This window comes from Capsicum annuum, chromosome 10 (assembly GCF_002878395.1).
Source record: "Capsicum annuum cultivar UCD-10X-F1 chromosome 10, UCD10Xv1.1, whole genome shotgun sequence".
Lineage (NCBI taxonomy): Eukaryota > Viridiplantae > Streptophyta > Magnoliopsida > Solanales > Solanaceae > Capsicum > Capsicum annuum.
Window position 1 is genome coordinate 57446 of NC_061120.1, and position 25278 is coordinate 82723.

A 25278-nucleotide genomic window follows, 5' to 3' on the forward strand; every position below is an offset into this window, starting at 1 on the left:
TCTCAAATAGCTATAGAAATAGACTTTGAATAAAAATAATTAAGACGTCATTTTGAAATTTTGATTTAGGCCATATTGAGCCGCCCCTATATATATATATATATATTGAGTGTACAGAGACTTTTACACCTCCTATTTGTGGGAAATATAGAAAACAGTTTCAATCATGCATATATTGGAGAGGAGCTGCTCCTCGCTTCAATCACTTCATGTTTTCTACTGTCACAAACTTTAGTCAATTATAAATATGTTTTTTTTTTTCTAAAGAACAGCTTTAAAATAAAAATTTCAAATCCGAAGAATATTTCAAAGAACAAAAAGAAGCTAGATCATAGCTAGTCATTAATTATTTTCGGCAAATATATTACTCCCTCCATTCCATTTTATTAGACCTACTATAAATACTAATTGTTAAATTTTAAAAAGATTCTACTTCTGGATAAATCATTTTACACATACTATATGCACCTAAAAAATTATTAATAATAAAATACGTATTTGAAGCTAACAACCCTAATTCAAGTAAAGTATGTACTTCTCATAAATTCTGTGATAGCTGACTAAAGAAACAACAATTACTTCTTTCATTTATAATTTTTAATTAGTCCATTGTGGTTACCTCTTTACTGCAAAAAGAGAGTTACTTGGGATTGAAACTACATTTGGGTAATTCGAATAATTTTGTAGATGACTTTTTTGTGACTTATTTGCTAATTCTATCACTTTGCATAAATGTGTGTTGCAAGCAAATGAAAGACAACAAATATCCCACACATATGCATATCTTTTTATACAATCTTTATTATAATTATTTTTTATTAATTTACGATAATGTATTTTTCTTCAAGTGAAATTTCTGTCAAGACCAAGAGGATAAGATTGGAGAATGAAACATCGATTGTTGACAATCTAAATACATAATTCTCTAGCGATGTCATACAAATGGTGAAAAGAAAATCATGAATAGAATGAGTGCGTGGGTGGGTGGGGAGTATGTGTGTGTGTTTGGGGTGGGGAGTGGGGATATTAATAAAAAGTCAATTGTGTAAAATTTGTCATTATTAGCTATAGCTTTTTATTGTAATTATATCTTTATTACAATTTGTTTTTAGAATTCGCTACAAAAGCATTTTAGTAATTATTCATGTACAAATAATGACTAGCTTTCTCGATTTGATATATTTTTTCGATTTTATTATTTAGCTGTGTGTATTGATTCATGTGTATATTGATTCATGCTGAGAAGTTTGTTGATCAACTTCGATTTCCACCATCAGCGCTAGCAGCTGCTGCACGCATTACTAAGTAATCTACTCTCGATTTATTTGAGTAAAATAAAACCATCTCAATTTACCTAGGAGTAAAATAAAATCTTTGAGAAGCATAACAACTAGAATAAAAATCATCTTTCATAAGTGTAGTATACTTTGGATTAAATATCATTTTATTGATAAATAGAGATGTTTTCAATTATGATGTTCTTACATACATGAAATTTTAACAATTGTGCATCGCGCGGGTATGATTACTAGTTCTTCCTAAAGAGGCAGTCCATTTGCGAAAAAATATATATTAGATTTAATTTAATATAAGCTTCGAAATCTACCTCGTCCAATGAAGGTTTGAAGTGATGTGTGATGAAAAAATAAGGCCTATATGAAAGGAATGTAGTGAATAAATTTATATATTCAATCAGATAAACTATAAATTTTATTTGAACCATAATTCTGAAAATCACATCCAACTTGATACTATTTTATTTCACCTTCCAAATGGAAAAAATTAATCCTGAGATTATGATCGACAAATAATTTAGTCTGCAAACCAAACGAGAACCTCTAAAGGAATAAAAGAAATTGTCGCATCTCATTATGGACAAATATATAAGATTGACACATGTTCTAAATGAAATGAGCATTTTTGAGCTAAAATACAAACGGAAATATTTTCTGCCCCACTTCAAATAGTTCAAGGTAATTTTGAACCTTTTCATACAAACTATAATGTATGAGTACTACTATACAAATTATATTATTAGCTATCATGTAGTAAGTACTCCATCGCGCAAAGGGCTCAAACTCGTTAGAGTGCTACCTCCAATAGTGGGTCATACTGTACTTTACTCGTTACTCTAGGAAAAGGCCGAACCACAAAGGTTTATTGTGACCTCCAAGTCACACGACAACTACTTTACTCATTACTCCAAGGTTCTCCTTCCTTCAATACAACAGCAAAAGATCCAAATTTAAGAAAAGAAATGCATTCCAAAGATGCAACTTAAATACTCCAACAAAAGATCCCAAGTACAGTACAAGAAATGCACACCAAATATGCACCTTAACTAATCCATCAAAAGATCCTAATTCAAGCCCCGAGTTTTATGAATTCAGTTCACTAGAATTACAATCAAATCCTCCGATTCCCAACGTTGTGAAGCAATTGCTGCAGCCACTTCTTCGTCACACGATCCTCCTGATAAAATAACACAATGCAAAACCACCCATGGTCAGAAAAAAACAAGGGTCTAATGCCAGAAAAGGACTGCTTCATGATCACTAACGGAGCGGGGGTGGGGCGTGGGGGGTGGGGTGGGGGGTAGGGAGCTACTTATATTGCCAAGTATTACGTACACTAAGACGACTGCTGAAGGTGGTATCTCTAAGAATAAGAGGAAGATGAGTCCTCAGTACATCACATGCCCTGCCATAAGCCATGCACATAGCCTTCAGCCACACAGAAATGGGAAATCCCGAAGAGGATTGTGATATATCACACATAAGCAAGCTGAAAGTAAAACCCGGGATGGTGATATAAAGAAAACCCATGTTGCTCGGACTCTCCAAAAATGTTGCTTCACCCATGTCGGATCCTTCAAAAGTGCATTAATTTGAGGATCCGCACGCACCGATCAACATTTTTGAAGAGTTTGAGCAACATAGCAGAAAACTAACCTTCGATTATAAGACAAACGAAGATAGCACCTAATTATGTGTTTCAGCAGACTAGATGAAGGTTGTTCAGCCAATGCGCCAACCATATTCCCTAAAACTCGGACTACTGCGAAAAACAATTCTGGTGTGGTACAGATGTAACTCAAACCTAAATTATCTAGAAGGCATCTTCGCAGAATGAAAGTTGCAACCTGTCAGCATGAATTAATTAGATGCATAAATCTATTTAAGTCGAGGGAAGATTACTGGAAACTGGCATTGGGGAAACACTCACTGTTTTTGACAGTTCACTTCCCATCTGCATCGCACGCAAGCACCGCTGAATTATCTGTGTTGGAAGAAGAACCCTGATAACGTCAGTGTCATCTGCCTGCGCAAAGAAAATCAAAAGAAACAAAGTACCTTAAAGATTTAGAATAACAATGGATTAAGGTAGGTTAGAATACCATAAATAGCATATTAGCTCTTCAAATTATAATTAATCATGGGTTCCTTCTCATGCCATTCCCAGTAGATATGATCATGAATGAAATCTTTATACTAACAATGAAAGTAGAAATAGAAATACATTAGACTTATTACCTTCACGAGAGCACCAATGACACCTAAGCTTGTAAGCCTCAAATACTCAAATGGTCTAGACTCGCTTGTTGTATCAAGAAAAGGGTACAGATAGAAAGGAATTTTTGCTGCAAAATAAAAAACTGTCAGAAGGATTTATTCTGGGAAAACCAAATATCACGACCATGACGGATCACAATTACACTTATCATCACACAAAAGTCTACCTAGATCTAGAGAACACATGATTATGAAGTCCATTTATTTGATTCTTTTTTTAAGATGTACTAAGTTTTTGAAGGTGATGTACTAAGTTTTTGAAGGTTACAAATAGCATTTTACATGAATAATGCGGGGCTGGGGTAGTTATTTAAGACTACATGCTTGTGTTCTTGCACCAGCCAGTGCTTCAAAGAACCTAAGGCCACAAGCACTAAATCTTCATTTCTTTCTCTTGATGGACATCAGTGACTGCAAAGGATGGACGGTCTTAATTACTTGACAGTTGTGAATTCCAAGAAAAACAAAATCCAAGTAGTATAATTTTCTTTTTTCCTGTAAGTAATGGATAAGATAAATCCAAGATTGAAAAGGGTGATAGATAGGTTGGTTAACAAGAACCAAATGGCTTTCATAAAAGGGAGGCAAAATATGGATGCTGCTGTGTGTGTGGATTCTAGAATGAAAGGAGGAGATGAGCCTCGAGTCGTGTAAATTGGACAGTGAAAAGGCCTATGGCCATGTTAACTGGAAATTCCGGCTGAACATACTCGGACAAATGGATTATAGTAAAAAATGGTCGGGGTGGATAAGATATTGCATCAGTACTACCAGGTATTCTATTCTGGTGAATGGTGAACCAATTGGATCTTTCACATGTGGGAGGGGGGTCTTAGACAGGGAGATCTTCCATCTCCATTACTTTTTGTTTTGGCTATGGAAGGTTTTGATAGTATGATGAGGAGAACAATTCTAACCAACTGGATTAGAGGCTTTCAGATAGGAGGTGCTATAGTGCAAACCAAGGAAATATGTCATTTACTTTACGCCGATGACACACTTTTTTTTTTTTTGTGAACCTATTGAGGAACAGATAAATTACATCAGATTGCTACAATTGTTTTGAAACCTTTGTTCCCAATCAAGAAGGTACTCAACAACTAGGGTTTCGGAGACATACTTGGTTGTAATGTGGATCATTTGCCTACAGTTCACTTGGGCATGGCACTTGGTTATAAACATAAGATGCAGTTATATGGGATGGCATAATAGAGAAGTCAGAAAAGAGATTGACAAGATGGAAGACCCAACATTTGTCATTAGGAGGAAGACTCGCTTGTTTTAGACGATCTTCCTACTTATGTAATGTCTCTATTCCCTATACTGCAAAAGGTTGTGAAGAAACTGGACAAGCTCAGAAGGGATTTTCTTTGACACAGATGCAACAACAACAACAACAACAACAACAAACCCAGTGTATTCCCACCTAGTGGGGTCTGGGGGGTAAGATGTACGCAGTCCATACCTCTACCTCTAAGTAGAAAGGCTGTTTCCGATAGACCCCCGGCTCAAGTCACGAGATACCACACAAACTCATAGTAAAGCACAGAACTAGATTACATAACATAAATACTGCACCCATAAGTATTAGAAAACAGAGGAAAGCACACAGATTCGTAATAAAACATGGAACCCGGAATCATAACAAGAATAAAACCCCCACCAAGTAATTCCCTACACTAGCGGCCCAAACCGGCCCTAGTCCTCTGCCCTAATTCGCGTCCTCCAGACCTTCCTATCTAGGGTCATGTCCTCGGTGAGCTGTAACTGCTCCATGTTCCGCCTAATCACCTCACCCCAGTACTTCTTCGGCCTACCCCTACCCCGCCTAAAACCATCCAACGCTAGCCTCTCACACCTACGAACCGGAGCATCCATGCCCCTCCTCTTCACGTGTCCGAACCATCTCAATCGGGCTTCCCGCATCTTGCACTCCACTGGAGTCACACCAACCTTCTCCCAGATAGTCTCATTCCGAACTCTATCCCCTATAGTCAGTCCGCACATCCAGCGCAACATCCGCATTTCTGCCACCTTCATTTTTTTAGATGTGGGAGTTCTTAACTGGCCAACACTCCGCTCCATACAACATGGCCGGACGGACTACCACCCTGTAGAATTTGCCTTTCAGCTTGGGCGACACCTTCTTATCACACAACACCCCCGACGCGAGCTTCCACTTCATCCATCCCGCCCCAATACGGTGCGAGACATCCTCGTCAATCTCACCGTTACTCTGGATCACGGACCCGAGATACTTGAAACTATCCCTCTTACATACCTCCTGTGATTCCAGCTTCACTACTACCTCATTCTCCCGCCTCGCGTCATTAAACTTGCATTCCACATACTCTGTCTTGCTTCTGCTCACCCTGAACCCTTTAGACTCAAGAGTTTGCCTCCACACCTCTAATTTGTCATTCACACCCCCTCGAGTCTCATCTATCAGAACTACATCGTCTGCAAAAAGCATACACCAAGACACCTCCCCTTGAATACGCTGCGTCGACACATCCATCACCAACGCAAACAAAAAGGGACTAAGAGTAGATCCCTGATGCAATCCTGTCAAGACAATGAAATGCTCTGAGTCTCCTCCCGCCGTCCTCACCTGAGTTTTCGCTCCATCATACATATCCTTAATTGCTCTGATATATGCCAGCGGTACTCCACTCACCTCCAAGCATCTCCAAAGCACCTCTCTGGGGACTTTGTCGTAAGCCTTCTCCAGATCGATAAACACCATGTGCAGGTCCTTCTTCCTTCTTTGACACAGATGCAAGGAGAAAAAAGGATATAAGATAGTGATATGGGAAGTAACAATGAACAATAGGTACTTGGGAGGATTAGGCATCAAAAACTAAAGAGACAGAACGATACCCTCCGGATGAAATGGAGATTGTCAAAGTTAAATATGGCGAGAACAGCCCATGGTGGAGCAATCTAGTTCTATGCCCTATGGAAGTGGGGCATGAAGAACAATCTGAGACCTTTGGAAAAATATAGAAGAGAGAACATGGCTATTAACGTGGAGATGGGAGAAAAACCAAGTTTTGGGGAGATGCTTGGAACAGTCAGAACCCTCTTAAGGATACCTTTCCGACCTATTCAGCATATGCAACAACCCTGAAGCAACTGTCAAAGAATGCTGGACTGATCAAGGATGGGATCTTTCTTTAGAAGATTATTGAATGATTGGGAGGTGGACAGGGTGGCCAACATGTTTCTTCTACTAGAGGACTTCCCAGGCACTACCTCAAATTCAGATTCTATGAGATGGAAGCACAGAAATGATGGAAAATTCTCTGCTAAGAGGGCTTACGAGAAAAGAAATGCACAGCTAAACAGAAGACAAGTTTTGTGGAACACTGTCGGGAAAAACATAGCTCCAACTAAAGCAAATGGTTTACTTGGTTGTAAGAAAAGCTTGCCTAATACATGAGGTTTTGAAGAGAAAGGGACAGATTATAGTTTCCAGATGCCAACTTTGTGGTGAAACAGGAGAGACAATAGTCCCCTCTTTTTGCATTGTAAATTTACTGCACAGTTATGGGCCTTATTTTTTAACCTCACAGAAACGAAATGGACCATGCCCGAGCATACTGCAGATCTGCTGAGTTGCTGGATTAGAAGAGGAGGGGGCAAGATCCAGAGGAGATGGTAGAAAATCATCCCAAACTGCATATGGTGGAACGTATGGAAAGAGAGAAATAGCAAAGAGGTCCAATTCTATTCATAAAGTTAACTGAAATTGTATTGAATCCTTTTATTATTGGTGTAAAAAGATAGAAATAGATGAATTAGAACCAGTAGATTTTTAGGATCTCTATAAGTAGCTTCCTCCTACTTCCTGTTTGCACCCTTTTGAAGGACTCAAGCATATCCTTAATGCTGAGGAATACAACATTACCAGTTTCAAAGAAAAAAGTAAAATCCAAGTGTAATGTCTTCATATGTAAATCAAATTCCAATTCTCCTCCAAAGATTTATCAAACAAATGTAGAGTGGCATTAATTTGATACTGTTTGGATCTTATTCTCTGACTTGTGTTTGTAGGATTCTTTTTGACAAGCAAATAGGAATTTTATCAAATGAAAAGCACTACGCCAGTGCCTGTGGTATAAGATATGTAACTATGCGGCATGCTGAGATTTCTGTGCCCAAACAAATTAACATAGACAACAATTTTCTAGCTATCCAACAATATTCTACCTAAAAGCACAGTCAGCAAAGGCTTTTTTTGTGTATCAGAAAGACCCAAGGTTATTGCCTTTGCAAACAGATAAGAGAACTTTAACAAAAAAAGAAGAGAATCTTTACCATCGAGGAGCAACATTTTGGTGTCAGAATGAGAGGCTACACACTGCAAAATAGAAAGAAATGTGAATCTATTTCAATAGGAAGGATAGAAGATTTGACCAGCAAAGACCTATATAACAGAAGCATAGTGTGAACATAATTAAATCATAAAGCACTAATACTATGATAACAATAGATATTATTTGGAAGTGATACTGATCATGTGCCAAGGAAGAAATAAAACTTAAAACTACTTCACTACTAACAGGTATTTTTTTCAAAGAAGAAAAAATTAAAAATTTGAGCACCACCTCGTTAATGCATATAACACAACCCCAAGCATATCCAATTATCTACACCTAATACTGAACATTTAATCATTATAAAGAAATCACAAAGAAGGAGAAGGAGAAGTTTATGTACCTGAAGAAGTGTTAGTACGTTACAAACTCTATTTGATTGTGCAGGAATCAGGTTTGACGGCGACAAAAAAGGATATATAGAAATTATTTCCTGTAAACATGCATATTAACATTTACAGACTTATCGAAATAGCTAGTAACTTCCACGCTATAAGTCTAAGAGAGAAGAATCAAATAGTTGGACAGAAAATGTCTACAATAGAAGTTCAAGAAATACTAATAAATTAGTTGAGAAGCTCATCATGGTAGAAAGAGTTAATTTGAAATACTGGTTCTGCTAAAGCATAGTAACCTTCTTTTTACCATCTAAGTTGGGCCAAGGTACAAAACCAGTTAAATTAAGATTAGACTTAAATGACAGAATAGTTTCTCCTCCTAGTATTAATTTTGTTGGGGTTCATGTATCCTTGTAGTGGATTTTTGGCTTCATCACCTGTTTCATCAACATCCAATAAATATGGAAAAGCACACCGGGATTCCAGTTTGTGACTTTCCCTGTATATTTTTTTGAAACCTACTTTCCCTGTATATTTATTTCCAAATTTTACTCCAAATCATTTTATTCCCCTTTTTTCCAGCCAATTATAAAGCAACCCAACTTGTTCTTGTTCAAAAATTACAAAGCAACCCAACATATACAATGAAAATGACATACACTGACTAGCTTCCATTATTAGACAAACAACCTTGCTATGAGCTGACTACAAATTACAACAAGGGACACACCTAGCCAATGTGGGACTAGATCCCACTCCCTCTCCAGCCAGAAATTTCACAAACCTCTTTTATCATCCTAAGACTCTAAAAGATGTTTAAAAGAACTAGGAATCTACAAGATTTTTTCAATTTTAACCATTTGCATTCCCAAGTAACCCCAATCAAAAGGTCATTAAGATGTATCCTAGATAGCTTTGTTGGAAAGGTCATTTAATGCTTCCTTATATTTCACTTTTAATGGTGCAGTGTGAAGCATCTATTAATCACTGAAGAAATGCTGGAATTACAGTGTAGAGTGGTACTTTAGCATTCATGTGCATATGGGAGATGAGATTTAAAGGAAAAAAGGGAAGCCCAGTGCAAGCATCAAAGAGATGAGAAATGAGATAAACTCTAGAATTATAATGAAACATTTCTCAAAATACCTGTAGGAATATAGTGGGTGTACCAAATGAGTTCCACAACACGGGACCCAAATCATGGAAAAGTTCCCTCTTCTGGAAAAGGAAAACAAAGGCAGTAAAAGTCATCAGTGTCATTTTTCAGAGAAATCCAATAATAATTCAACTCTCTGAAGTGATAGTCATCAAAACCTAGAGAATCTACAGTCTTCTACTCTTAAGCCCTAAGATGTAAGAGAAACCCTGACTCGTAAACTCTCAATTAAAAAGAAACTTCACCGTAATCCAGAATTGAATTATACAAAAATCATGTTCTATCATTTAATTGAAGTCTCAAACAACAGTTTAAGCGAAACATGAAAGTAAACCATTGAAGTGAGAAGAATAAACCTTAGAAAGCTCGAGAAGAGCGTTCTCGCGAAGATCCGGGTTAAGAAGATCAAGCACGAGCCATTCAGCCAATTGCATTCTCCGATCCCTATTAGCCGAAGCTTCGGTGCGAGAAGATGATGATGCTCCTCCTCCCCCGCCGCCTCCACTGAGACCCCCGCCGTTGATGCCGAGTGAGAGGGATTGAGGCAAACTTGACATTTTTAGGGTTTCAATGAATGTTTTTATCCCGCTTTTTTTGTTTCGCTTTATGTGTACTGTGTCTTTCTCTCCTTTTATATTTTTTTTTCTTCTGTTTAAAACTAAACACAATAAAGACAAAACTCCACCGTTTGATTTAAAACGTAGATTTAAAATGTAGCACCAGAAGAGGACAATGATGCTGCTCCTCCGAAGTCTCTGTTGCCAATTCCGACTGAGAGATTAAGGTAAGTTTGTCACTCTTAAGGCCTCAATCAAATTGTTTCCTTTCGTTTTTTGTATTTTTTTCTCCTTTTATACTTAAGGCCAAGCTTACCTTCTTAATCTCCCAGTCCTCCTCCGACCAGTATCATCGTCGTTTTATTGTGCTAGGTTTTAAACCAAATGGTAGAGTTGTCTTTATTATGTTTAGTTCAAAAACTGAAGGAAAAAAATATAAAAGGAGAGAAAGACACAGTACACATAAAGTGAAACAAAAAAAAGGGCTAAAAACATTCATTGAAACCTTAAAAATGTCAAGTTTGCCTCAATCCCTCTCACTCAGCATCAACGGCGGAGGTCTCAGTGGAGGCGACGGCCGAGGCGGCGGGGGAGGAGGAGCATTGTCATCTTCTGGCGCCGGAGCTCCGGCTAATAGGGATCAGAGAATGCAATTGGCTGAATGGATCGTGCTTGATCTTCTTAACCCCAATCTTCACGAGAACGCTCTTCTCGAGCTTTCTAAGGTTTATTCTTCTCACTTCAATGGTTTACTTTCATGTTTCGCTTAAACTGTCGTTTGAGACTTCAATTTTACTTCAATTAAATGATAGAACATGATTTTTGTATAATTCGATTCTGGATAATGGTGAAGTTTCTTTTAAATTGAGAGTTTAGGCGTCGGGGTTCGCATTTTGTACTTTTTTCTCCTTCTATATTTTTTTTTTGTTTTCGAACTGAACAAAACAAAGACAAAATTCATTGTTTGATATAAAACCGCGGCACATCAATGATGAAAAAAGTGACATCCATGTGAAGTTTCATAACTTTTTTTAAGCCATTTGTGTTCCTAGGCGACGAAGTTAGGAGTTCTGCTATCTATATTTATGATTATAAAATTTTTTGTGTTAGGACGTTATACATATCTATTTGCATCAACTAATAAAGGTTATGTATGAAAAAACAAACTATGTGAAATAGTATATCGATGTTAAAATAGATACAACATTCATTTTTGATATTGTGGTGTCAGGAGCAACTTACGCGCACCTCGACTAACTCCACAGGATACCTGCCACCTCTCAACAACACCAGGTACCAGGTAACTTTTTCCACCAAGGCTAGAACAGATAGGAAGAGATCACCTAGCATTTATCTCCCTTGGAAATTGAACCTGACACCTCATGATGCTCACCCCAACTTCATTGAACAACTACGCCACACTATGGGTGTGATACAACATTCATTTAAATGACTAAATAAATATAACTACATGGTAGTTGAATTTAAGATAATTGAATAGCTTCCAAACTTGTAATTTAGCATATGAGATAAACTACGTTATATTGTTGTATCTCTCCCGACATCTCTTCATAGACGAAGCTCTTGATTATGTACTTTATCACTTTTGGTATATTTTATAAAAGGATTGTGGAAGCACTAACCTAGTGTGTCAAAATTAAAATTGTGCAAATCTTCAATCATGTCCAACATGGAATCATTTAAAGGTTGCACGAAAAGGCTAGCCAAAACAATATGTGCTTAAACTGACATTCTAAATTAATATACGAATTAACAGCCCAGTGCAAGCATCAGAGAGATGGGATAAATTCTAGAATTATCATGAAACAACAACAACAACAAACCCAGTGTATTCCCACTTAGTGAGGTCTGGGGGGGTAAGATGTACGCAGTCCATACCTCTACCTCTGATGAAACATTTCTAAAAATACCTGTAGGAGTATACCGATAGTACCAAATGAGTTCCACAACAAGGGTCTATAAGGGCAGCCCGGTGCATTAAAACTACCGCTATGCGCGGTGTCCGGGGAAGGGCCCTACCACAAGAGTGTATCGTACACTTTCTTACCTTGTATTTCTACCAGAAATTGTTTCCAAGGCTTGAACCCGTGACCTCCTGGTCACATGGCAGCAACTTTACCAGTTACTCCAGTCTCCAAGGCTCCACAACAAGGGGTTCAAATCTTGAAAAAGTTCCCATCTTCTGGAAGAGGAATGAAAACGGAGGCAATAAGTCATCAACGTCATTTTCCATCTTAATTTTTGGTGAATACAATAACAATTCAACTCTCTGTAGATAGCATCAAAATCTCGAATATGCATTCTTCAACTATTCTCAAATTTTAGCCCAGGATGCAGAAGAAACCCTAAGTCCTAAACCTTCAAGTATACGGATATTCCACCGTAATCCACAATCGAATTACACAAAACCATGCCCGAGAAGTCCATAGAAATAATAAGACAAAAAGTCAGTAAAACGAAACACGGAAAAACTCTTTTTACTCCTATTCTTAACAAGCATCCAATAGGTACATTCAGCCGTCATCAACATCATTTTCCATCTCAATTTTCGTTGAATCGAATTACAATTCAACTCTCTGAAGTGATTGTGTCCAATAGTCATCAAAACCTAGTATCTCCATCATCTATTATTCTTAAGCTTTACCCTAGTACATAGAAGAAACCCTAAGTTCTAAACTCTCAATTATACAAAATTTATCATAATTTCATAATTAGTTTATACACAATCATGTCGAGGAGTCTACAGAATAATAAACCGATACAAAAGTACAAATGAAACATGAAAGCAAACCGTCAAAGTGAGAAGAATAAATTAGAAAGTTCTAGAAGAGCATTTTTGTGAAGATCAAGGTTGTTGAGTTCAAGCACAAGTTGTTTAGTAGACTGCATTTTGCGATCCTTTTTAGCCGAAGCTCCGACACCGGGAGAAGACGACGACACTACTCCACCTTCGACACCCCCGAAGCTTCGCCTCTGATGCCAATTGAGAGAGATTGAGGTAAGTTTGTCATTCTTAAAGCCTCAATCGGATATTTTTATCTATCTTTTTATCTATCTTTTTTCCCTTTCGTTTTCTGTATTGCTTTTCTCCATTTATACTTTCTTCTCTTTCGAACAAAATAAAGATGAAATTCACTGTTTGATTAAGAATTGCAGCACCATCAATGATTTCATGTGAAGCCAAATAACTTTGCTTCAGTCATTTGATCTAGGCGGCAAAGTTACAAATTTTGTTATTTATATTTATGACTATATTAATTTCTATGAACATGAGAGGATGATCTATCAAGCAAAGTGGTATCCATTAAATATCTATAGAGAGTGTATAGAATATGACATTTAAAAAAAATTCAGGTGAATCCACCTAGAGATGGCACTGGTCAGATATTGACCTCTGCCTCGTATATTAAGTTAGAATGTCACTTAAGCACATGTTTTTTCGCTAGCCTTTTCATGCAACCTGACCTATGCAATATATTCCATGCTCGACATCATTGGGAATTTCTACGATTTTAGCTTTGACAAACTAGGCTAGTTCTTCCGCAATCCTTTTATAAATTTATCGGAAGCGATAAAGTACATAAATCAAGAGTTTCGTTTATGAATAAATGCCAGGAGAGATACAACAATATAACATAGTATTTTCTCATACTCTAATAAGTTGCTCAAACTTTCCAAAATTGTTGCCAAGTTTGTGTCGGAACCTTTAAAAATGCACTACTTTTGAAGGATCCAACAAGCATCCAATAGATATTTTTGAAGAGTCTGAGCAACACAGCAATCTAAATTACAATTCAGAAGCTACTCAATTATTTTGAATTCAACTACTATGTCGTGCAGCTAGTTCAACTACTATGCCATGTATCTAAATTTATTTTGTCATTTAAATGAACGTTGTATCTATTTTTAAAGTGAAAATACTAAAATGGCAGCTAGTGCACTAAAGCTCCCACTACGCCCCACTACAAGGGTGTATTGTACGTAACCTTACTTTGCATTTATGCCATAGGTTGTTCCCAAGGCTTGAACTCGTAGCTACCTCATCACATGGAAGCAACTTCACCAGTTACTCCAAGGCTCCCTTCTTGATGCGAAAACACTATTTCCCATATTTTGTTTTTTCATACATATCCTTTTATTAATTGATACAATAAATACGTTAACCCACAAACACAAAAACTAAAATAATCATAAATATAAATAACAAAATTTCTAACTTCATCATCTAGGTTATCTAGGAACACAAATGGCGCAAGCAAAGTTATTTCATCATTAACTGTGCAGAGATTTTTAATCAAATGGTGAATTTCGTACATTTGTTTTGTTTATTTCGAACATATAGAAAGCTGAAGGAAAGTATTGATTGAGGACGTTAAAATGACAAATTTACCTCAATCTCTCTCAAACGACATCAACATCGGATGCTTCAGTAGCGTAGCATCATCGATTGTCTGCAGATGGTTGCTGATGGCAAAGCCCCGATTAATAAGGATCGCCAAAATGCAATCTGCTGAACAGCTTGTAATTTTTGTAATTTTTATACATCAAGTGAGTAAGAGATTCTTCTAGAAGCTTCGTGTTGTTGAATTTATACTTGAATAATTGTTCTACTTCTACTGCCTTTATTGATGTCGCCGTGTTGATAATTTCTACCACCGGAGACGGAGGAAACCTAATTGCATCGGTCATCGTCGAGCAATTTTCCGGCGCTTTATTAATGTGGCCGTGTTGATAATTTCTATCACCGGCGACGGCGGAACCCTAATTACATCGGTCATCACCGAGCAATTTTCCGGCGAGCTGAGCTGAATGAGAAAAAAGTGAAAATGCCAAATAGCTATCCATAATTTAGGCTTATTTATGTACTCTACTCCAATAGTGGTCGACTTGACAGACGATTTAACCAAAAAAAATATAATAAATTATTTATTTATTGAATATAATAAATTTCATATTTTTGAAAAATATATTAGGTAATAAAGGTTCATTTGGCCATGAAAATAACATATTTTTAGAATTGGAGTTGATATTGTATTCGATTATGAATATAAATTAAGGTTATTTTTGAAATTTTGTGAGAAAAATAACAATAAAAAATATCACATTTTTGAAAATATTTTTCACTAAAGTAAAATAATTCTTATGATCAAACACTACCATTTTCACTTTTTCCACCAAATTAAAATAATTTTTTGAAAAAAAAAAAGGTGAAAAGATTCTCATGATCAAATGTCTACTATACTCACTCTGTCCAGCAATAGGTTCTCGACTTAGCATACATCTTAACGAATGATAAATAATAAAGGTAATTTTATTATATCAATCTTTTGAATATAATAAATTTCATACTTTGAAAAATACATTAGATAATGAATAATATTTAATAACATGTGTAAAATGAGTAAAACATGATGAATTATTCATTGCTTTTTATTAAACTAAACAAGTATTATTGAATATCTATATTTAGTATAATTGACAAATAAAAATAAACGGAGAAAATTCATACCTTTTCGACTTTCTTTTTCTTTTATTTCTTTCGATAAAATGCTAATTGAGCCAAATAATTTCTTATTTCTTTTTGTACGTATTAACGCTCATTATGAAGAAAACATGCTCTTTAACTTGGTTTCAGCTTCCATTTATGCATACGCAAAACAAGTAGGTACATGTTTCCTATGAGGCGTCCTATATGGCCAATTTACGTCCTATGTTGCGTCTTATATGATCAATTTGCATCCCATGTGGCGTCTTAGGTTATGCTGCATAAAGTGTGTGTTGCTCTTGTTAAACGTTATTAAAAAGTTAAGTGTCTACTTGTACATATCAAAAACTGAAAGGCGTTGATACCAATTGTGGCCAAGTTAAAAGATATGTCTATGTATTATGCCAAACCTAAACTACGATTTTTTGTGTTTTTCATTCATTTACCTTAAAGAACATGAAATAGTTGCACTCAAGGGTGTGACCTAGTGGTTCAATGATGTTGGGATGAGCATCATTAGGTCACAGTAAGTGTTTTCTTCCCATTTATTCTAGCTTTGATAGACAGAGTTACCTGATACCTGTTGCTGGTGGGAAATGATAGGTATCCCGTAGATTTAGTCGAGGTACGCCCAAATTGGCCCGAACGCCACAATTATTAAAAAAAATAAAAAAAATAAAAAAACATGAAATACTCACTCAAGGTAAATTTGTTAATCAAGATTTAGACTAATAGCATAAACTTACCCAACAGTTTTTGCCTTCACTAAAATTTAAACACAAAATGTTATTATTTGTCCATCTCATTGATAACTAAATCACGCCGTAAATACTAGAAGGGTATATCACCAAAAGATGTGATGCAGTGGATGAAAGTCACAACCTGTCGGCATGAAGAAATTAAATGCATGAAAATGTAAGTAAGTCGGGGGTTTGGGCCACAGGTGAAAAAAGAGTTTTAAAATGAGGTGTAGGTGACACAAGTCTTAATTATTAGGTGGAGGTGACAATTACTTTATTATGGATTAAGAAAGTTGGGAAAGTTTGAAAATAATCCACAAGTTTTTAAATTTACATTTTCATCTAAATGTTAGCCTATATAATGGAAAACGGAGGGAAAAAAAGGCATCTTTCTCTCTTTTCTCACCCTTTGTTGATTTCTCTCTCTTAGCTATTTTTGTTGTTCATTGTTGCTGCTGCTTCATTCATCATCTCTTGCTTCATTATCATCATCTTCTACTTCATTATCATCTTCATCTTGTTCTTGTTGACCATTTGTTGTTGTTGTTGTTACCGCTACTGTTGCTATTTGACCAATTTCTTAGGTCAAATTTTGTTTCTAACATCACTTTCCACTTTGGCATTACTTCATAGGAGACGTTGGTAAGTCAAATTATGATTTTTAGTTGAATTTTTCATTTGGCTAACTGCTATTGTGTTGTTGTTTTCCAACAATGGATAGAACCCAATCATGAATCCAACATAAAATTCATCTGTTTAAACAGATAAATCATCTGTTGCAACAGATGAGACATCTGTTTCAAAAGAAGACTGATATGTTGGATTCATGTTTAAACAGATGGCTCATTTGTTGCAACATTTGACATATATATTGCAACAGATTAGTTACCTGTTGCAACAGAACCTGAACAAGATTCCAACATAGGTTACAACAGATTAATAACCTGTTGCATCAGGTAAGTCATCTGTCGCAACAGGTTAATTATCTGTTGCAACTATCACTCATCTGTTGGAATCAGCTTCATAGGTGATTTAGTTATAACATCAATTCCAACAGGCTATTCATTTGTTGCAATAGATAGTCAAACCCGTAACATGAATCCCAACAGGTAAGAATCTGTTGCGACACATCACTTACCTGTTGTAATAGATAACACATCTGTTGGGATTCATTCACGGCACAATGAAATCACTATCAACTTTTTTTTAAAAATGACTTTATTTAGGTACCACTAATGGATGGATTAATAACAATAGGGGTGGATTGTCATGTTCATTGGGTCGAGAAGAGCAAACGATATGTATGGAATTGGAAGGAGGGTGAAATGCTAGAGACGATAGCTATGACAGTCCAAAGTGATATTTCGTATGATGATTTTGTGAACTTAATCATCAACTTTTGTGGACTAAATTGTCAACCGGAAGAATTTGCCATCAGCTACATGCACAGCTCCTTTGAAAATCAGAGGGTACTGCCTTTCAAGATAACCGATCAGGTTCGGTTGCATTCTTATCTAAGTGATTCAACCAGACCGGTGTTAAGGGTGTACATGGTTGAAAAGACGAGAGAGAATGAGAACCAGAACGTAAAAGAAGAAGAAGAAAAAATAAGACTTCTTTGATGATAGGTTGGATGATCTAGACATGAATATTCTAGATGATGATCAAACACCTACGCCCGTTGATGCGACCAATACGATGGCCAGTTCTTCTCAATTGACACAATCTGGAAATCTTCAAGATGACGAGACTGACTTTTTTATTGGAATGTCATTCAATGACAAGAATGAACTATCTAACACTTTGTTTATTTCTTGCTTGAAAAAAGATTTCAGAATAAAGAAGGTGATTAATTCGAGCAGTGTCTTTTGCTTCAAATGTGCTAATTCGAACTGCAAGTGGTGGTTGAGAGCGGTGAAGTACATAATTTCTGACAGATTCGTCATTCATAAACATGAAAAGCATCACACATGTGGTTCGGAGCACATCTCGGGCCAAAATCCTCACGCCACAACAAAGGTCCTCGGTGAATATTTCAGGAGTAGTTTTCCCGATGGCAAAGGCCCTTCAACAAGGCTTATGGCCAATCAACTCCTTACGAATTTGGGTGTCCTGGTCAGTTATTGGAAGGTATATACGGCCATGGGGATTGCGAAGGACCTGGTTCAGGGGACACTCGAGCATGGGTATGAAGTCTTAGATGCTTACCGTTACATGGTTGAGTCCACAAATCCCGAAAGTAAGACGACATTGCATTTGGATAAAAACGGAAGGTTCAAGTACTTTTTTGTATCCTATGGTGCTTGTATTCAAGGTTTTCGACATTTGAGAAAAGGCATAGCCGTCGACGGTACCTTCTTGAGGAGCAGGTATACTGGAGTTCTGCTAGCGGCAGTGGCGTAGGATGTGGAGAATTATATCTTTCCTGTCATTTTTTGTGTAGCGGACAAGGAATGTGATGCCTCTTATGAATTTTTTCTTGAACAACTGCGACGCTGCGTCGAAGATGCCGAAGAGTTATGTTTTGTATAGGATAGGCATCCAAGTATTCCAAAGATGGGTTCACTTTTCTTCACTTCAGCTTACTTTGGTTGTTGCATCAGATATCTTGGAGAGAACATTCGAAACAACTATCACAATGAAAGGGTCATTACCCTTTTTTATAGAGCAGCTAAAGCATATAGTAGAGAGGAGTTTTTAGACCATTTCAATCAAATAGCGAATATGAATCCCAAGGTAGCATAATTTCTTGCACGTGTCAGTTTCGAGAGATGGAGCTGGGCATTCATGAACTCACAGTTTTGTCATAGCTTTGGAATCCACATGCTAGATGCGAGGCTTCTTGTTGAGGCACAACTTTTATTCCACGGTTGTACCATCGCCTTATCGTGTTCCAGTAGCCGTACTTGCTACTGTCTTGGTGTTCCAAGGCTTTCTATCTGGCTTAGCAGCCCTTCTTCTTCTGGTGTCTGTCCAGCAAATAGGTACATTCTTATGAATTTAATGTCTTGTTTGATTTACAAGTTTAGTTTGATGTCGTACTAAGTGATTCTTTTCTATAGGTACAATATTATGACATCAAACATAGCTGAATCGGTGAATTCATTGTTTGGCGATGGACATCAGTGACTGCAAAGGATTGACGGTCTTAATTACTTGACAGTTATGAATTCCAAGAAAACAAAATCCAAGTAGTATAATTTTCTTTTTTTCCTGTAAGTAATGCATAAGATAAATCCAAGATTGAAAAGGGTGATAGATAGGTTGGTTAACAAGAACCAAATGGCTTTCATAAAATGGAGGCAAATTATGGATGCTGCTGTGTGTGTGGATTCTAGAATGAAAGAAGGAGATGAGCCTCGAGTCGTGTAAATTGGACAGTGAAAAGGCCTATGGCCATGTTAACTGGAAATTCCTGCTGAACATACTCGGACAAATGGATTATAGTAAAAAATGGTCGGGGTGGCTAAGATATTGCATCAGTACTATCAGGTATTCTATAGGTTATTCTCTCATAAAATAGCAGATTACGAATTCCGTATCACCGGTCATGGTGATGCTGCAACAGTCGATCTTCAAACAAGATCTTGTACGTGTAGAGTTTTTGACTTGGACAAAATACCTTGTCCACATGCTATGGCAGCCCTTCGAGCTCAATACGACCATAAATATGGACCTGAAGTTTACGAGCACTCCTCTCAATATTATTCGGTAGAAAAAATATGAAATGACATATAGTGGGCATATTACTCCGGTGCCTCCTGAAGAATCTTGGGTTGTTTTAGTAGAGCTTATGGAGAGATTAATACCTCCTCCATATATTGACCCGAGCACTATCAATCCGGGAAGAAAGCCATATAAAAGAAGGCGTGAAGTTGGAGAATCATTTTCATCAAGAAGAAACAAGTGCTCCATATGTAAGTGCGCTGGCCACAAAAGAACTACATGCCCGAATCATAATCAACCATGATCGTTGTAATTGTAGAAACTTGTGTTGTTGTTTGTTTGTTTGTTTGTTGTGGACTTTTATATATTTAACTTATTGTTGTGAACCTAATGTTATCATTTATTATATATAAAATGTCTTTTTTTAAAAAATAACTTGTACATCAATAAATTGAGGCAAAACATGAACTTAAATAATACAACAGACCACAATTATTCTCAACAGTTGCACAAACAACTGGAATGCTTTCCTCCAACAGATGAAAATCTGTCGAAATAGATGGATAATCTGTTGAAACCAAAAAGATGACCAATCGGTTCCAACTGTTGAAAGAACTCAAAAGCCAAAATTGCTAGTGCTACTGGATTCAAAATTGCCTCCAAACGTCGACATGTTAACATGTATTGGATTAGAAGAAAACAGAATGAAAATTGAATAGGAATTAAAATGCCAAAGTCTGACTAAAAGTAAATTTTTCATTAAATGAAAAATAAAATACATTAGGTATAGATCCAATATAGAAAAATTAAAATACATACGCTAAAAGAAAAAACACATTCTAATTATTATTATCATCATCACCATTAATGACAGCTGGCTAATCAACTCAAAACAGTAGGGCTCTCATCAGCCTCTGTATCTCTCTGAACATTATCACTCTTACCGTGACCAACTCGCTTTGCAGGTCATTAACCAGCGTTTGAAGTTCCCGCACTGTGTCGCATAGAATAGCAATGTCCGAAAAAGGATCAGCCATATCTAGAACACACATGAATTGACAAATGTAAAAAAAAATGTTCACAATGTAATACAACGTATACGACCAACTGGTAAATTTACGCCAGAAAAAAACTTACCTCAACGAGAAAGGAATATGCTCTTTGAAGAGAAGTGGTTGAAGATGTCACACGAAAGGAAAAATGCAATAAATAGAGTTGAATGAAGATTGAGGGACCTATAATACAATATGGATGTGTCAGGCCAAAGGGCAGGACTGTTCAGCTCCATTGTATTAATTACATTCAAACTGGTGGCATTTTATTTTCTGTGAAAAGTCGCGACTTTTTCTTTTACACTAATTACTTCTTACCTTTTCATAGCGGTTTGAGACTCGATAAAATCCGTTATTACTGAGCTGTTGCAACAGATCGTCTAACTTTTTTAATAGATTTAGCATCTATTGCAACAGATGGACGGATTGAATATGCAACAGACTGCTGTCAAAACAGATTTACCATCTGCTGCAATAGATGGTTTGTATATGCAACAAATAAGATATCTGATGCAACTTAAGTATTATCTGTTGCAACAGATGGACAATATGTATAAGTTAGAGGAGATGTTTTGATATCTTCTGACAGCTGATTCATTAGTTTCAGTTTCAACAGATGGAGTATTCGATTAATTAGCTGTTTTGAATGTGTGAGATAAAAAGTCTTCACCTCTTTTTAATAGTCCCTCCGTTATGTATTAGTTGGGCCCCATGGGCTTGGCACACCAATTAATAAAAATATAAATTAGGTGATTGTTTTTCCAAATTGGCCTTATTAATTATGATTAGAAAGTATAAATGTGAATAATATACTTTATGTAGTCATTTAATAATAGGAGTAATTTTGAAAGAATATAATAAAATTCTCTTGATTTTATAAATAGGAAAACTAAATTGAAACAAACATATTTAGAAAGAAGTAATCACATGCGTGCAGATTAATTAAAAAAAAGTCAGGTCTATCACAAAAGATTTACCATCTGTTGCAACATATAGATTATCTGTTGCGATAGATGGACCATAAGTTTGGAGGAGATATTTTGATTTCTTCCAATAGCTGATTCATCAATTGCAACAGATGGAGATTTCGATTTATCAGCTGTTTTGAATGTGTTAAGATAAAAAGTCACGATTCTTCACACCTCCATTTTAATAGTCATCACATTCGTATAGATGAATAAACAACACTGACATGTCCTGATGGGGTAGAAAGAATAAGATGCGTGTAATAGATCCCATTTTCATACATGCGAGTTATGTATATTATTGATCAAGCTACCGTGAAGACACATAAAGTGCAATGATTTTGTGAATGTAGTTTATTACCGATGATTAGACACTGATCCTTCAAACAAGATCCTGAATTGTACAGTTTAATTTGATTGGTGCGAACTGATAAGGCCGAAGGGTTCCAAGACAGTGGTGTCGATACGCCGTTACAATTTAATGACACGATTCATACACATGTTTTTGTGTCAAGTTTGGGGAAGGGTTCAAATTTTTGGCGGCAGTGTAAATATTCAATAGTGATTGGACCGATTTTAATGTCACAATAGACTTCTTGAAAGGCCTTCGAAGCCTCGCAATGCAGTGAACAACGATAGAACCAATAGAAATTCCCCTGGTCCAAATTTATATGGATGGATTGGTGAAGGAGACTATTATACAGCAGAAGGTATTTGGGAGAAAACCTGTGCGGGAAGAGAGAGGTTGAGAAGGCCATATATCATCTTAGTACTTGTTTAAGAGGATACACAGGGTTGATTCCTCTTGACCATTCTTCCTTTTCTTCAACGACTGATAGATTTTCATTTTTGGATACATTTTCACATTCGCATCTCATCCAGTTTTTTTATTTTTCATGTCAATTTCATAAGCTAATTTCGCTTCACTTTCCTTCCGACCCTGTGTATCCTCTTAAACAAGTACTAAGATGATATATGGCCTTCTCAACCTTCCTTTTTCCGCACAGGTTTTCTCCCAAACACCTTCTGCTGTATAATAGTCTCCTCCAACCCATCCATATAAATTTGGACCAGGGGAATTTCTATTGGTTCTATCGTTGTTTGATGCATTGCGAGGCTTCTGAGGCCTTTTAAGAAGTCCATTGTGCCATTAAAACTGGTCCAATCACTATTGAATATTTACACTGCCGCAAAAAATTTGAACCCTTCCCCAAACTTGACACAAAAACATGTGCATAAATCGTGTCATTAGATTATAATGGGGTATCGACACCACCGTCTTGGAACCCTTAGCCTTATCAGTTCGCACCTATCAAACTAAACTGTACAATTCAGGATCTTGTTTGAAGGATCGGTATCTAATCATTGGTAAAAAACTGCATTCACAAAATCATTGTAATGGATGTCTGTTTTCATGATAGGTTGATCAGTAATACATAACTCCCACATATGAAGTGGTTCCATCTGCAAGCAGCTTATTCCTCCGAACCCATCTTTACTCTAGCCTTTAAAGCCGATCGGGCAAAAGTGGATCCAATTTCACTTCCTTTTGTTTGCAAACAAGAGAAATACATTTGATGTTAAACAAGAGAAGAACATAAAGAACATTACAAAAGGGTAACACAAAATTGAGTGAATCAACAGATGACCAATATGATGCAACAGATTACCCATCTGTTCGACTGATGAGACATCATTTGCAAATGATAGATGACATGTTGCAACAGATGGGCCATCTATTGGAATAAATCAAACCAGCCTTGCTACTAGTTTGATTTCTTCAAAAAGTTGCTTCGTCTGTTCTAACAGCTGATTCATCAGTTGCAACAGTTGATGAAACTGTTGCAACACGACCAACACAACATCAACAATAAAGAAACAAACAAAACAACACCATATGTTCCAACACTATCCACAACACAAACATCACATGTTCCAACACAACCACCACCCCTAACAATAGCACCACCAAAGTACCAAACAAAAGACATAAAAAAAATTATATTAATAACAAGGATTTTTAAGTTCTCCCAACAGATGACTTTTTTCGCATATTTTAATAAAAACAACGGTTCGTTCATTCAAGACTTAAAAGTCACCTTTCCTTCAATTTTATCAATAAATAGCAAACTGGTAATGGGTAAATCATTGATAGAAACAGATGTAAATAACTAATTGAAATAACATACAAAGAAGAAGACGAGATGAAAAGAGCAACTTTGAAAAAGCAAACGGATCAGAACATCCAGTTCAGTCGAGAAAAGATATTGATTGGTTGAGATCCCAAAGGATCCTCATCTAAAAAAAGAGAGAAACGAGAGGAAAAAAAGAAACAACAAAGATAATTGAGAATAAAGAATAAAGAATAAAGAAGAGTTATGAGTTGAGTCTAGTCTAGACTACTTTATGGCTGAAGAAGAGAGAGTTCTAGGTATGGGGGGTTTTAAATATTCATTAATAACTTTTGAGAAGCACGAGGAGACGGTGACATTGAAAAGATCAGATAAGACTACTCACTCAAGAGATTTTTGAGTTATCAAAGTTATACCGAGTAATATTTTTTACTGCCTTAGTATTTAAACTATTTTATCTCGGACAGGAAATACCTAAATTGCTTTATAAAAAAAAGGATAAAAAATATTTAAGTGCAGAAGATGACTTAATCTGTTTCATAGTTTACAATAGATTCGTGATCTGTCACAACAAATGACGTAATCTGTTTGATAGTTTACAACAGATGCATAATATGTTGCAACATATTACCTAATCTGTTTGATTTGATCCAACAGAAAAGACATATTTTGCAACTGGTTGAACATTTGTTTTTATATAATTTCAATTGAGTTCATATGTTAGACTAAAACCTTAATTGCATGTGAGTTCTCATAGGGTCAAATACAATTTTAATTAAGTCTTTTGGCAATTTCATGATGAGACGGTACTATGTTTCTCCGATCAGAGTCGTCGATTGATCACTCTGAGCTGAGTCGATTCTTACTACCTCATATGTTAGACTAATACATTAATTGATTAATCTAGGACTAGGGTACTAATACCTTGATTGAATAATCTGGGACTAGGGGTGAGTTCTATAAGGTCAACTACAACTTCAATTGAGTCTTTTGGCAATTGCATGATGAGATGGTACTGCGTTCCTCCCGACTAGAGTCGTCGATCGATAACTCTGAATCGAACCAATTCTTACTACCTCATATGTTAGACTAATACCTAAATTAATTAATCTAGGACTAGGGTACTAATACCCTAATTGAATATAGGTTCAACTACAACTTCAATTGAGTCTTTTGTCAATTTCATGATGAGACGGTACTGCGTTCCTCCCGACC

General features: G+C 36.4%; 1 protein-coding gene across 4 annotated transcripts; it reads right to left on the reverse strand.

The window, feature by feature from the left end:
* Positions 1 to 1847: 1847 nt before the first annotated feature.
* LOC107845250 (CCR4-NOT transcription complex subunit 9) lies at positions 1848 to 14890 on the reverse strand. Of its 4 annotated transcripts, XR_007046018.1 has the most exons (11): positions 14414 to 14890; positions 11251 to 12205; positions 9436 to 9507; positions 8295 to 8384; positions 7893 to 7935; positions 3534 to 3640; positions 3226 to 3321; positions 2952 to 3142; positions 2631 to 2700; positions 2337 to 2472; positions 1848 to 2217 (listed from the first exon to the last, which is right to left on the reverse strand). XR_007046018.1 is itself a non-coding variant. In XM_047398311.1 (10 exons), exons 2-10 carry the CDS (start codon positions 11350 to 11352, stop codon positions 2407 to 2409), a joined length of 837 nt encoding a protein of 278 aa, XP_047254267.1. In that variant the 5' UTR covers positions 11353 to 12205; positions 14414 to 14890; the 3' UTR covers positions 1848 to 2406. The 4 variants fall into 4 exon arrangements, 2 of the variants coding, with proteins under 2 accessions (XP_047254267.1, XP_047254266.1); XR_007046017.1 differs by lacking the exons at positions 11251 to 12205; positions 14414 to 14890 and adding an exon at positions 9802 to 10483; XM_047398311.1 differs by having other exon boundaries at positions 1848 to 2472.
* Between the last annotated feature and the right edge of the window lie 10388 nt (positions 14891 to 25278).